This window comes from Mustela nigripes, chromosome 7 (assembly GCF_022355385.1).
Source record: "Mustela nigripes isolate SB6536 chromosome 7, MUSNIG.SB6536, whole genome shotgun sequence".
NCBI classification, from domain to species: domain Eukaryota; kingdom Metazoa; phylum Chordata; class Mammalia; order Carnivora; family Mustelidae; genus Mustela; species Mustela nigripes.
In genome coordinates this window covers 115588973-115602735 of record NC_081563.1, presented here as the reverse complement: position 1 = coordinate 115602735, position 13763 = coordinate 115588973, and the positions used below count along the sequence as shown (strand labels likewise).

General features: G+C 48.4%; 1 protein-coding gene across 1 annotated transcript; it reads right to left on the bottom strand.

The window, feature by feature from the left end:
* Window positions 1-2371: 2371 nt before the first annotated feature.
* BPIFA3 (BPI fold containing family A member 3) lies at window positions 2372-11913 on the bottom strand. Its single transcript, XM_059407688.1, has 7 exons — window positions 11793-11913; window positions 7447-7597; window positions 5496-5603; window positions 4727-4876; window positions 3400-3484; window positions 2914-2977; window positions 2372-2406 (listed from the first exon to the last, which is right to left on the bottom strand). The coding sequence occupies exons 1-7, from the start codon at window positions 11911-11913 to the stop codon at window positions 2372-2374; spliced, it is 714 nt and encodes a 237-aa protein (XP_059263671.1).
* Window positions 11914-13763: the final 1850 nt, after the last annotated feature.

The window sequence follows — 13763 nt, the reverse complement described above, 5'->3', positions numbered from 1 at the left end:
GGCAACCTCGCTGGACAATGGGGCCCAGCCCTCCTATGTTTGATCTTAGAATCATGACCTGGAAATCCTCCCCCCATCAAACTCAAGGGGAATCCTCTGTATGAGAACTTGGGCGTTTAGGGTTGCAAATCCCCAATGAAGCATTTTGGATTAGGCAGTCTGAATTGAAAGAAGGAGACAGGAGGCTTTCTCACCCCATTCTCATCTCTGAGCTGTTGACACTTCCTTGTTTGCACTTGTCCAGCCAATGGCCTCAGTCATCATTACCCCTCAGTGTGTGTGTGTGGGGGGGGGGCTGCTAGGAGGAAGAGTGGGAGGTCTGCAGGGTGAATCCATGAGGCCAAGCCTGGGCTCTAGAGTCTGGCTGCCTGAGCACAGTCAGCTTGATTGTTTCCTCGCTGTGTGATCTTGGGCTAGGGGCTTTCTCTCTCTCAGCCTTGGGGTCCTCCTGCATGAATTTGCTGTGAGGATGTGATGAGACACTGAATAGAATCTCTGAGCACCAGGCTTGGCACATGCCAACTGCTTAATATGTGTGTGCTGCTATGATTAATATGTGTGTGTTATTTCCCCTTGATTTCTCAGAATGCTTTGCCTCCCCTTGGGAGGAGGGCGAGAATCAATATTTAAGAAGTGAGTAGTCCTTAATCAAATAATTAACAATGATTTAAATGAGTTTTCATAAGCATTTCCCATGGACCTAGCGTGTGCTAAAAATATTGCAAATGTTTTTTCATATGCTCCTATAAACATCACATAGTAAATATATTTTTTAAAGATTTTATTTATTTGTCAAGAGAGAGAGCACAAGCAAGGGAAACGGCAGAGGGAGAGGAAGAGGCAGGAAGCCAGATGTGGGGCTCCATCCCAGGACCCTGGGATCATGACCTGAGCTGAAGGCAGACTCTTAACCAACTGAGCCACTCAGGCGTCCCATGATAAATATTTTTTATTTCAGAAATGTGTTAAAGTCTAATATATCTAAGAAAAATGCACATAAGTGAATACCTCAGTGAATTTTCTTTCTTTTCTTTTTTTTAAAAGATTTTATTTATTTATTTGACAGAGATCACAAGCAGTCAAAGAGGCAGGCAGGGGGCTCAATGAGTAGAGAGCCTGATGTGGGGCTCAATCCCAGGACCCTGAGACCAGGACCCTCGAGCCAAAGGCAGAGGCTTAACCCACCTGAGCCACCCAGGCGCCTTGCTCAGTAAATTTTCAAAAACTAAACACCATCCTCACACCCAGCATCCAGATCAAGAAACAGAAGCAAGCCTCCAGCCCTTCCCAGTCACTAACACCCTCCTCAAGGCTGCCCATGGCCCTCATCTCTGACAGCATGGGTTCCTTTTGCTGTTTTTGAGCTTCATATAAATGGGAGATGCAGTGTGTGCTCTCCCGTGCCGGGCTTTGTTTCGAGCGTCGTGAAAATGAGCCCTGATGGGCATTCATGGTGTTGGCTCAGGGACTGTGAGGACCACTGCTGCCGTGAGCAGTCTTACCCATGTCTTGTGGTGGCCTCAGTCCTGTGTTTCTGTGCGGCGCCTGCAGGGAGTGGCTGCAGGGCCACAGGCCAGGCCTATGGGTTGCTTTTGTAGCCATGCCACCGGGATTCGGAAAGCAATGGTGCACCTTACCTCCCACCAGTGGGGTCCAGGCTCTTGTTGCTCCACATCCTGGAAGATCTCTATCCCCGCTATGTGGGTGAGGGAGACCTGAAGGGAAGTTGCCTTGTCCCCAGCACAGCCAGTGAGTCCTCAAACCAGAATCACCCACCTTCACAGGCACTTGCTGCACTTCCACTCTGGGCCAGCCCTGTCCTGGGGGCCAGGGATCAGTGGTCATTCTGAGGCACAGGGTTCATACCCACACAGGACTTCTCATTGGGCTGAACTGAATTTGAACTCAGATCTGTTCAGTGCCAACATTTACACTTTCCACTGTCATCCTTCCCCTACACTCCACTGAAGCCTGGCAAAGCAGTTGGCACATAGTAGGTACTCAACAAATATGGGCTAAAAGGGAATGGGAACTCTCAACAGGGCCCTCCCTGCATTGATGAGCAAACCTAGAGATGGGCTTCTCACTGCCAGTTACAGGAAAACACAGTATTTTCTCTGGCGTTTCTAGACTGATGAGCAAACCCAGGCATAGTTAGTATGGATCCTTCATCAAGTCTGACTTCTGGAACACCAAACTCCGGGCCCAAGAAGGGGCACCTCTGTACTCTTTAGAGTTAGCGTTTATTATGGGACAGGACAGGCCGCCACAGGGCCTGCGGTAAAGGTGTTTGGGGGCAGTGGAAGGCCCACTCTGAGGAAGACTTAAAGTCCCAAGGTGTGGAACCTCCTTCCAGGTCAGTGGGCTGGACTCATAGTTGGTTGAATTTGTGAGCAGCAGCCTGTTCTGTAAGGAGAAGAGGCAGCATCAGTCACTAGGGTGACTGTCCGCCCAGGCCCTGCAGGGGACTCTCATCCACCCATGCCAACCTAGGGCCAGTGACTGAGCTACTTGGTTTAACATTCTTTCCAGATGGTAAGTAGTTATGCGCTTATTCCCTCACTAGACTGTGAGCTCCGTGAAGGGGGGAACAGTGTCTCTCTGCAAATGGAGGGTGGTCTCAGTTTCGGGGTGGGGTACAGTGATCCCTAAAGGACTGAATGGAGATCTTGGGAGGAGCTGCAGTTTCTGGTAATCTGGAGATTTGGATGACTGGCGGGGCACAGCTGGTAGGCATGCCCTCTGCTGTCCTAGCTCTCTCGGGGGACAGGAACAGTCATCATCATATGGTCCCCTCTAAGTGTGCTCAAAGCACAGGAAGACACCCCTCCACAGGCCTCACTGGGAGCTGCACTAGGACACCTCCTCCCTTTACCAATCCTGAGTCCTCCCTGGACGGACATGGACACTCACCCATGAGGCTCTTCAACAGTTTCACGTCCAGCTGTTTGAGGATTTCACTGATCAGAGGACACACCTGGGCCACCAACACAGAGAGAGGGGTCAGGCCAGGACTTAGGAAAAGAAAGCTAGAGAGCCTGCGGCTGGAAGCTTAGGCCTCATTGGATTTCCAGAGGGAGTCATAGCAAGAGCAGCTCCCTTGTATTGAGCACCGGCGGGATGCCGTGCACAGCACTTCCGCTGCCCTAATCCTTGTGACGACTCTATGACAGGAACTGCAGGGACTCCCATGCTACAGATGGGCAAATTGAGGTGCGGGGAGGCTGAGTCCCTTGCCAAGGACACCCAAGCCAGTAGATAACAAACTGAAATTTTTAATGGAAAATTTTCAGGTCCTAAAGCCCAAGATTGGAAACTCTTTTTCTGAATTGCCAGTATGTATGTCCTGACCCGCAGACGCAAAGATACCCCAGGGGACAATATTTTTCTCAAACTTACCTGACTTTCCACCAGGTGTGGGATAACTTTTGCCAAGTTCTCCCTGAAGTTGCGGAGAAAATGTTTCATCTTTGGTGAGATATCTCTAGAAAGAAGGTAGATATACAGAACAGATAAATCCGTGCTTTACCAATGCCAGGCGCTAGGCAGTGAGTACACCTTACACAGTCATCCTAAGACAGCCCTATACTAGAGGCATTGCTGTCAGTAGTTGAAGGGGCAACTCAGAGAGGTGATGTGATTTGCTTAAGGTCACACAGCCAGTAAGTGTGGATTAAATTAGAACCAGGTCAGTAGAGCTCCAGAGTTCAGACCTTCCTCTGCACTGTCCTAGCCTTGAATGCCTGGCATGATTTAGGCATTTAGTGAATGTCTGATGAGTAAGTAAATGGACACCCACTGAAGACCTAGTTGCTTTCAGCATTCTGGAATTGCAGGGAGAAATCACACCCAAATCTTGCCCTCAGGAGTCTCACATTCTGCTGAGTTGATAGACTTAGTCAGCCAGTATATAAACCTATTATACTCTATTAATTAATATGCCCTACAAATAGTTCTCTTTTTTTTTTTTCTATCTTATTCACAACTGTATTTCTAGCATCAGGCATGCCATGTCTGGCTCATAGTAGGTTCTCAATCAGTAGTTGTTGAATGAATGAGTGATGAAGAAGAGTTCTAGAGAAGAAGGGAAGGGCATTCCAACCAAAAGAATCAGCATGTGCAAAGGCACGGTGGTATGAAAATCCATGGTGTGTTGATAGAGGGTTAGGCCCTTCAGCAACACAAGAGGGCAAAGGGCTATAGGATGGGGCAGCTGAGAGGACAAGTGGGGTCCTGACTGACATCCAGGAGTTTGCTCTTCATTCAGAGGGCTTTGGAGAACCACTGGAGAGTTTGGAGGAGGAGCTAGGAGACATGACCCCGTTTCTGTGCTAGAAAGTTAATTCTGCCCAGTGGAAGAATGGAGTGAAGGAGGTGAGTTCTGAGTCTGGGAAACCCAGCTTGGCTCCTGCAGTAGTCCACAGAGTGGTCTAGGAGCTGGGGTAGTAGCTGTGGGGATGGAGAGAGAGGAGACAAGCGGGGGCTGCCAGTAGGTCATTGATGGGAGCCAGTGAAGGTGGGCAGCTGGGCGTGAGGAGGACAAAGAATTTGGCTCCTGGGAGGTTGGCTGGGCCGTCACTGGGATGCTGACTCAGGAAGAGAAGTAGGTCCTGGGGAAAGGGTGAGACCTGTGTTGGGCTCATCCAGGAGGTGGTAGAGCCGCATGGCCACAGCTAAGGCTAGGCAGGAAGGGGCCCAGCCCAGTGGAGGGCAGCTGGGATCTTACTCTGTTAGGACTGTCGTGTGGATGCTGCTCGGCTCTACAGAGCAATGGCCTATCACCAGATGCCTCCGGCCGAACTCGTCTTTCTCCAGCCAGAACTCCACAACCAGGTTCATGCTTGCATGTGTCTTTATAATCTTGTTATTGAAGGACCTGGGGACGAGAGAGAGGAGGAGGAGGGAAAGGGCAGGAAACAGAGAGGAGGTGGTGGAAACAGCCCACACAAAGGGAAGAGTGACTCTTTCAATAAACCAGCCCGGCCTGTTGACTCCCGCAACCAGTGACCAAGGAGAAAATGCTGTTAGGCAGAGTGACTTCTGAAAATCCTTTAGACAGACCAGCTAAGGGGCCTTTCGATATTCAGAAGTAGAGTTTATCTTATTTAAAAAGTCTGTACCGTTTAGCTGTCATCTCCCGTTTTCTTGGGGGCAGCTGATGGTAAAGGATAGTCTGAGCAGATGGAGGGAAGGTGATGATATAATTTAAGTGTTTCTCTCTTTTTTAAAAAATCAATGTAATGAACTCACATAGGCTTAAATGAGCAAATGACCAGGGATTGCCACCCACATTTCAGCTGAAGAAACTGGGGCTCGGAGATGTAAAGTGACCTGCCCAGGGTCACATAGTGAGTGAGTTCAGAAACAGAATTTGAACCAGGTGGGAGTCATAAAGATCTAGGTTCCCCAGGTTGCCAAATTCCACATCCCCCCAACTCCCAGATTCCCACTGAGGAGGAACAGCACCCCACCGACCCTGCTGCTGTATGACTCACAGTCTCAAGTCAATGTCAAATTCAAGTAAGATGTTTGCTGAGAACCACTCCTTATGGAAAGATATCCGGATCCCACTGTAGTCTAGCTGAATGTTGGTGATGTTGGCACTAGAGAAGGAAAGAGCAGAGGCCCTTTGAGTGGGAGGGAGCTCAGACATCAGGTTCTCAGGCTGACAAGAAAGGCTGGCATGCTGTTTATGAAAAGGGCCTGGGTGGGGGGGGGGGGAGTTGAGTCAGATCCTTTTAAAGATGCTCGGAGGGCAAGAGCCACCTGCAGGAGCCTAGGGCTGCACGTTGTCCCAGAGGGCCCTTCACAGCTCCACACCACGAACGTGTGCAACCCACAGCCAGCTGCAGACCCACACGGGGGCTGTTCTCAGACCCAACCACTGCCTCCTAGCACAGGGACCACCACCTGCTCAGGTCCCCCGGCCCAAGCCCTGGGAGCCTTCTTGGCTTTCTCCATCCCTCCCCTTCACATTCAACCCAACAGTGAATCATGCTGGCTCTGCTTACAAAATCTACCCAGAGTCTGGCAACTTCCCACTCCTCCTGTCCCTTTCACCTGGACCAGGCTACCATCGCTTCTCGCCTGGAGATGTTCTTGGGCTCCTTACCATGAACTTGGTCTCTCTACAAACTATTCTCCATGCGGCAGCCAAGAGGCAGCCTTATTACTTAACACTCTCCCTGGGTTTCTCACTGCTCTTGGAATAAAAGCTGAACTCCACACTGTGACCCCTAAGACCTGCAGGGTCTGGCCCTACCTGCCTCCACTGCCGCACCTTCTACGACCCTCTGCCTTGCCCACCAGCCACACAGGACTTCTCATTCTCAGACACACCAGTCTCTTTCCTGCCTCAGCCTTTGCACTTACTGCCCTCCTATGTCCTTCATGTGGTTTGCTCCCTTCCCTTCATTCTTCCTAGGGATTATCTCTTTAGAAAGGTCTTCCTGATCAGCCCCACTCTTACCTTGCTAAAGCTGTCTTCAGAACATTTCCCTGTACCTGAAATTATTTACTTTTGTGACTTAAATAACTAGGATATAAGATCCAAAAAGGCAGTGACCCTATGTCCTGTTCATAGCTGTATTCCAAGGACCCAGCCCAGGTCCTGGTACCCAGCAGGTGTACAATGAATGCTTGTAACAACTATTATTAACAGAATGGAAGGTGGGAAGTGTTGTGGCTGCAGACATCCAGGGAAACCCTGCCAGCAAGTACGAGGGCTCATTAGAAGGGCAGGACTGAGGGGCGGAATGAGAGAGAAGGGAGCTTAAGGGCATAGCAGGCAGGAAACGGGTTGCTGCAGTGGAGGGGCTAGGGGCCTGGGAGGCTGAGGAGGCCCTGCCCTCCAGAGGAAGGAGTGGAAGTATGGTCGAGCAGCCGGTCCTGCTCTGTTGGGCTAATTGGAGTGCCCAAGGTCTACACATCTACTGTGTGTGACAGAGAAAGCTCCTAAGGCCCTGATCCAGGGACAGTTATTTCACCCTTTTTACTGATGAGGGCTTAAGGCTGAAGCTCAGAGACCTCAAACACCTTATCTAGAGTCACACAGCTATCAAGCCACAGAGTGGGATTCCAATGTCAGACTCTAGTCCTGGGTTCCTTTGGCACCCCAGACGTTGATCCAGGCTGTGCTCTGGGCACCCATGTTGTAGATAAGGCTTGAGTGCTCAGGCCATTTCCCCAAGGTTGGTGGCAGACCCAGGATTTAAGTGCAGGAACTTTTCTTCCTGGCTTTGCTTTGATCACCCTGTTACGCTTCCTCCCCAAATGACCTCTCATATTGGGCCCCCCACTCGGTCTTGCATCGGGCCGTTCATCCCCTTCTTCCAGTCTTCCTGCTTTCCCCTTTCACAGCCGTGTGCCCCCACGTCCTGAGCTCTGCTCTCTGACCCAGAGCTTTATAGAGAGTCCTAGGGCCAGAGATGGGGTTCAGGGGCTCACCTGCTTTCTTGCTGTTTCTGGAGGTTCATACCATTTATTAGCCGGCCCACCATCCCTGGGGCCATCTGCCCTGAGGCATTCAGACTGTCCATGAGGCGGAGGTTCTGGATTCGACCCTCTGCGTTGTGCTTCATGAGGCCCTGGGCAATAACTGGAAATGGACAAGGGACCAGTGACATTGCACAGTGTTGTGGACAAGGTAGGGGGTTTGGAGTCAAGAAGCCTAGGTTGTGTGTGGGCTGCTGCATCTGCTTCTTGCTGAGTGATGGGTGCTTGTCACTCCTCAACTCCACCCTCTACACGGAAACCCACATGTCTCATCTGGAAAGTGGTGCTTTTCAGGGCTGAGGCCAACAACAGCGGCTCACAGGAAATGTAATGGTGGGAAGCCTGCCCAGTGCGATCTCTGAATCCGGGCCATAGAACCTAGTGTACAGCATGTATATCACAGTAAATGTTGCTTGGAGAGAACAACTAGGAAGAGAATGAATGTAATTTCTCCTACCCTGTGCCCGGAATCAGCAGCAGGACTAAGCAGAGGTCCCAGCAGAGAACGAACTCCGAAAAGGAAGGGATTTTCAAGTACCAGGCGCACTGAAATCCTGCCTGTCTTGATGCTAGGTTGGGGTCCAGTTCTGGTGAACCTCTAAGCATACCACAGGACACATGTATTTCACTGACTTCCCCCTCCCTGGAATCAGAACCCACACTGCAGAGCAGCAGAAACCATGGTTGTCCCTCATTATCCCCTGTTTCTGTTGCCTGCAAAGAAGAAAGTATGTTTGGAGTCCTAGATCTGGGTTGAAATGCTGCCACCTTCCTGGGTCTTGATTTCCTCAACTGTATAATGGGGGCAGTAATAATGCATATCTCACAAAATTCTTTTAAGTTGAGATAAGTTGTCCAAACAGAATTGGATAAATATCATTTATCCAAAAAAAGAACATTATTGAACATCTATTGGGTATCAGGCCTTGTGGTGCATACCAAAGACGCAGAACAGTTTCCTGTCTAGTAAGAGAGATATACATTGACTAGTTTCAAAGATAGAGTGATACTATAGGTATGCCTAGAACTCTTGGTAGTTCTTGGCTAATGATAATAGCAACACTTGGAAAATTGTGAGCCGTGGACTGGTAGTTGCCAGCCCAATATCCATCCATCTGTCCGTCTGTCTAATATCCATCCATCTATCCATCCATCCACCTCCTGTCCATCTTCCATCTGTTCAAATATCTACCCATCTATTCTTCTGTCTATCCATACTCCCATTCATCCATCCTGTCATTCCCATCTGAACCCTGTTTTGGTTCAGGCACTCTGTCCAGTTCTTTGTCCAGATGAGGCCTTTGATTATCTGAGCCGTCTTTGCCCAGTGACTCTTTCAGGTTTAAAGTGGGCATGTAACCCAAGTTGGCCTTATCAGACTAAACAGACGATCCTATGTTTCACATTTGAGGGGAAGTTTCTTTCTCTGTCTCCTACTGAAAGGGAGCAAGGCAGTGTGTCGCTCTGATGGTCACTGGCCACCATTTTCCTACCCTGCTGGGAACTAGCAGCCTAAGGATGACAGTATGATGATAGCAGAGATTTAAAAAAAAAAAAAATGAGTAAAACCCAGCTCTGGGTGGCAACTTTGAGTCAGACCCGGAGTTTGTCCTACCTGTGAATTTTGGTTATGTGAAATAACGTTTTTGGTTTTTTTTTCAGCCATATTGAATTGGGTTTTCTGTTCTGTGCAGCTAAGTACCCTAACTGATAGGGGACATGGTTATAGTGATAAATATATTCACAGTTGAAAAAGCATTTGGCCCATGCTTTTCTTCATTTAAATCTCCAGGGTGGCCCCATGAAATAGCATTCTAACTATACCCATTGCAACCATGAGGCTGCCTGGACCCCCAAATACACGTGAATGTATTTCATAACCTAAATGGAATGGATACCTTTGTGGCAAACCATAAAATGCCAAGTTGTGATGAGGGAAATGGGAAACAGTGATAATGTAAAAGATTTAAGAAATAGAAATAGTTAATTGAAGATTCCATTCCCCCAAAGTGTTTGATGTTTATGGTTTTGGGGAAGAGTTTTACCAAACTTTATATAAAGAGGTAATTGTGAAAAAGATAAAAAAAAAGAAAAAGGGGCCAGATTCATTTTATGAGGCCAGTGTAACTTGCCCAGCTTCCAGATCAGTATTAGGGAAAAAAGGTCCACATTGATTTCATGTATGAAAAATTGGCTAAATTCCTATAAGATTCTTAGCTAACAAATTGAGTAGCCAATAGTACATTATAAAAATACAAATAATACATTATATGTTAAAAAAACTCTAAAAATACATTACATTATAAAATATATTTTAGTATGTTACATTATAAGTACATTCTAGTACATTAGAAAAACAGTACAGTATAAATATATCATTCTAATAAATTATAAAGTATCAAACTTATTCCAGAAATGCTGGGATGGGTTCAACAGACAAAAATCTATTCATACAATTTATCACATTAACAATTTAGAAGAAAAAATGGAGTAATTTTTAGAGACAGGAAAACATTTGTTAAAAGCCAGTATTGATTTATGATTAAGAAAAATTCATAAAAAAAGAAAAATTCAGAAAACCAGAAATATGGGGATTTCTTTAACATGATAAAAAAGATTTCAAAAACCTCCGGAAAATGTTGTGCTTAGTGGAGTATTCTACATCTACAACTCTGTGACAGTTTGGGAGAAATGTTAGCACTGGTTAGACCTGAAGAAGGACCAGCGTCAAGAAAAAATTAATGCCGGGGCGCCTGGGTGGCTCAGTGGGTTAAAGCCTCTGCCTTCAGTTCAGGTCATGGTCCCAGGGTCCTGGGATCAAGCCCCGCATTGGGCTCTCTGCTCAGCAGGGAGTCTGCTTCCTCCTCTCTCCCTGCCTGCCTCTCTGACTACTTGTGCTCCCTGTCTATCAAATAAATAAATAAATTTAAAAAAAAAGAATAAATTAGTGCTCAAATCAGAGAGGATAGAAACAAATCCCTGGGGAAGCAAAGAGAAACATGGACAAGAGATGAGGACAGGGAATTTGAAGAAGTCAAATGGCTAATGAAACTGGGATGAGGGGCTCGAACTTCCCACAGATCAGAGGAAGTCAAGCTGAGACAATTCCATAGCACTCACATGCACTTCAGACTGGCAGACGGGAGAAAGACCGTGTTACGTATGGAATTGTGTAGCTCCTCCTGCCCCCAAATGAACATATTGAGGTTTTAGCGTCCAGTAGGACTGCATTTGGAGACTTTACCTCCTTGAAGGAGGTAAAGAAGCTTAAGCTCTGGTCTTAGGGTTGGGGCCCTAATCTGATAAGACTGGTGTCCTTCTAAGAAAAGAGAGACAGCAGAGTGCACTCTCCGAGCACACGCGGAAGGAAGGTCCATGTGAGGACACAGGGAGAGGGCAGAGACCCGCAAGCCAGAAGGAAGAGAGAAGAGGGGTTTCATCAGAAGCCAACCCTGTGGGCGCCTTCATTTTGAACTGCCAGCCCCCAGAATTTTGAGAAAAGAAATGTCTGTTGTTTGAGCCCCCCAGCCTGTGGTGTCTTGCTGTGGCCACTGGAGTAGACTGAGGCAGATGAATCCTCTCCAGTTCTGGGAAACAGGGCTGGGGAGACGGGTATGCTTGTTAGTCACTGGAGCCCATATAGAGCAGCACAGCCCTTCTAGAAAGCAATTTGACAGTCATTCGTTAAATTGAGTTTATATCCACCCTAGGGCCTAGCCATGCATTCTACTTCTGGGTCTCTCCCAGAGACATTCTTCTACGGCCCCTAACAGAGACATATGCAAGGATGTTGATCTCAGGGTAGCTTATGTTAGTGGGGAGTTATGAGACGACTCAGCAGTCCATCCCTAGGGAAGTGGCCAAGGAGTGATGAGTCCAGTCTCATGGACTTCTCATTATCAGCATGAAGCAACAGATGTCAACAGCACAGTGTCCAATGAAAACAGTAAAAATCAAGATCTATATGGTGATGCCATCTATGCAAATCAAAACACTGTTATGTTGTATCAGGATGTGATTGTATATAAACACATGTGTTAAACACACCACAGAGCCAAGGAAGAGGAGTGGGAATGAGAATAAGCAGTAAAGGGGAATAAGCCCAAGAGGGCCTTGCCACGATTCACAGTAATGATGACATTCCATGAACTGGCATATGATCAATTCAACCTCAGTTTTCTACACTTGAGGTGTAAGAGAAAAAGGGAGAGAGGGAGTGACTGACCCAAGGTCACCCAGCAGGATGATGCCCTCCCCACCCACCCTGGGATAGTGGGCAGAGCACGGGGTGAGCTTACTTCTTGCCAGAGCTGGTCTGTCCATGTGGGCCTCGGCCAGACCATGCCAAGGCTGCTTGTGCAGTGCTGAGGGCACCGAAAGCAAGCCGAGGAGGACCAGGAGCCTCCAGATTGGACACATCTTGGGTTCTGGGACCTGCAGTTGTCAAGAAGAGTCATATGGTACCCAGGTGGGTGGTTGCGGGGTTGGCTGCCTGAATGAGTGGACTCATGGTTTTCTGTGGGAGAATGACACCAGAGTTAGCCCTGAGCATGCTGTGGGGAGGTGTCGTGATAGGCGCTGGCAGCTGCCTCTGGGCTTTGCTCACATGGTGAGGGCAGCAGGTGGAACCCTGTGGGGGGGGCCAGGGATTCAGAGGGAGGCTGTGTTGCTTGGATACGCCCACTAGAGCCCACTGTTGGGTCATCCAGTGAGAGTCCCCTCCCAGATCCTGCTCAGGCTGGGTATTGGGGATCCTACAGTAAATGAACGAGGATATCTAATTTCAGTCTTTCCAGGTGGACTAGGACTTTCTTAAGGTCAAGATCATTCGCAATGCCTACCATGTTGCTTGCTTGCCAGGAATTAGTGTTAATGAATGTTTGTTGGGTGACTCAATGACTGAACACATGAATGAGTGAGAACAGTTGATCTCTGAACCGCCTAACAAACTTTAAGTTTCTGTAGGGGAGGGTGTGAGGCGAATTAATCTTCCCGTGTCCAGTACTGCCCATGTATACTGCACGGTAGTTAGCAGTTAAGTGTGTGTTAAATGATACAAATGAATGAATGAACAGTTGGATGGATGGTTTATGGATAAGGTTTACAGGAGGCGGACAGAGAGCCTTGAAGCCAAAGCATTAGGTTTACTTCACTGCCCTGGAGTTGGGGGTCGGAGAAACTTCAGTTCAAATCCCCCTGTCCTCACCATCTCAGGAAATAGTGCCACAAACTATCCAGTTGCTCTGGCCCCAGCTCTTGGGGTCCTTCTCGACTCTTCTTCCCACTTTGCCCACCACCCATCTGTCAGGCCACCCTGTCAGCACTTCCAGAACCTGACCACATCCAGCAGCCCCTCCTCAGCCCCCCTCACATCGCCCTGGATTACACTGGGCTGCCCCTACCTGGTTTCGTGGCTTTCTCCCTTGCCCACCTACAATCTGTTTTGCACACCACAGCCTGTATAATCATTTTAAAAAAAGATTTATCTATTTTCATTTGAGGTGGGTAAAGGGGCAGAAGGAGAGGGAAGGAAGAGAATCTCCAGTAGAATCTCCACAGAGTCTAACGCAGGGCTCGAGCTCATGACCCTGAGATCGTGACCTGAGCCAAAACCGAGAATCAGATGCTTAACCAACTGAGCTGCCCCAGGGTCCCCTGCATGATCATTTTAAGACGTTAATCAGATCAGGGCCCGCCTCTACTCAAAATTCTCTCAAGTTTCCCACTGCAGCCACACAGGCTTCGGGGGTCCGGGCCCCACAGTTCAGCTGCTAGGAGCTCTGAGACAAAGGCACTCCTCACTCCCTGTGCTCTCCTCCTGGGGCTGTAGGGAATGTGCAGGGTCCTTTGCAGAGCTCCCAAGGCCCTGGGGCCATGCTTGGGCACTTCCCATCCAGTTTTGTAAGAGATCAGAACGAAAGCATTCGTTCAGGGTGATGGCTTGCCGGAACTGACGCCCTCGCAGGGTTCACACTCCCCTTGGGGATGTTTGTAGAATATCAGTTACCTCGAAATGTACTTTTCCAGTCTTCCTGGTCTTGTGTAACCAGTTGGGATTTTGTTATTTTTTGTCGAGAAAATTGGAGAAGAGTGGGCACTGTTGGGAGGAACAAACCTGTTGTCCTTGCTCTTTGAAGGTCTGACCTTGGGAGTAGGGCGGGCTGTTAGTCCTGCCCCATCACGGGATGTGACTCTCAGGGCCACCAAATCTACAGAGATGACGGGGTGGAGGGTGTGGACTTTCCAAGCCCAGTACAGGACAGGGAAGT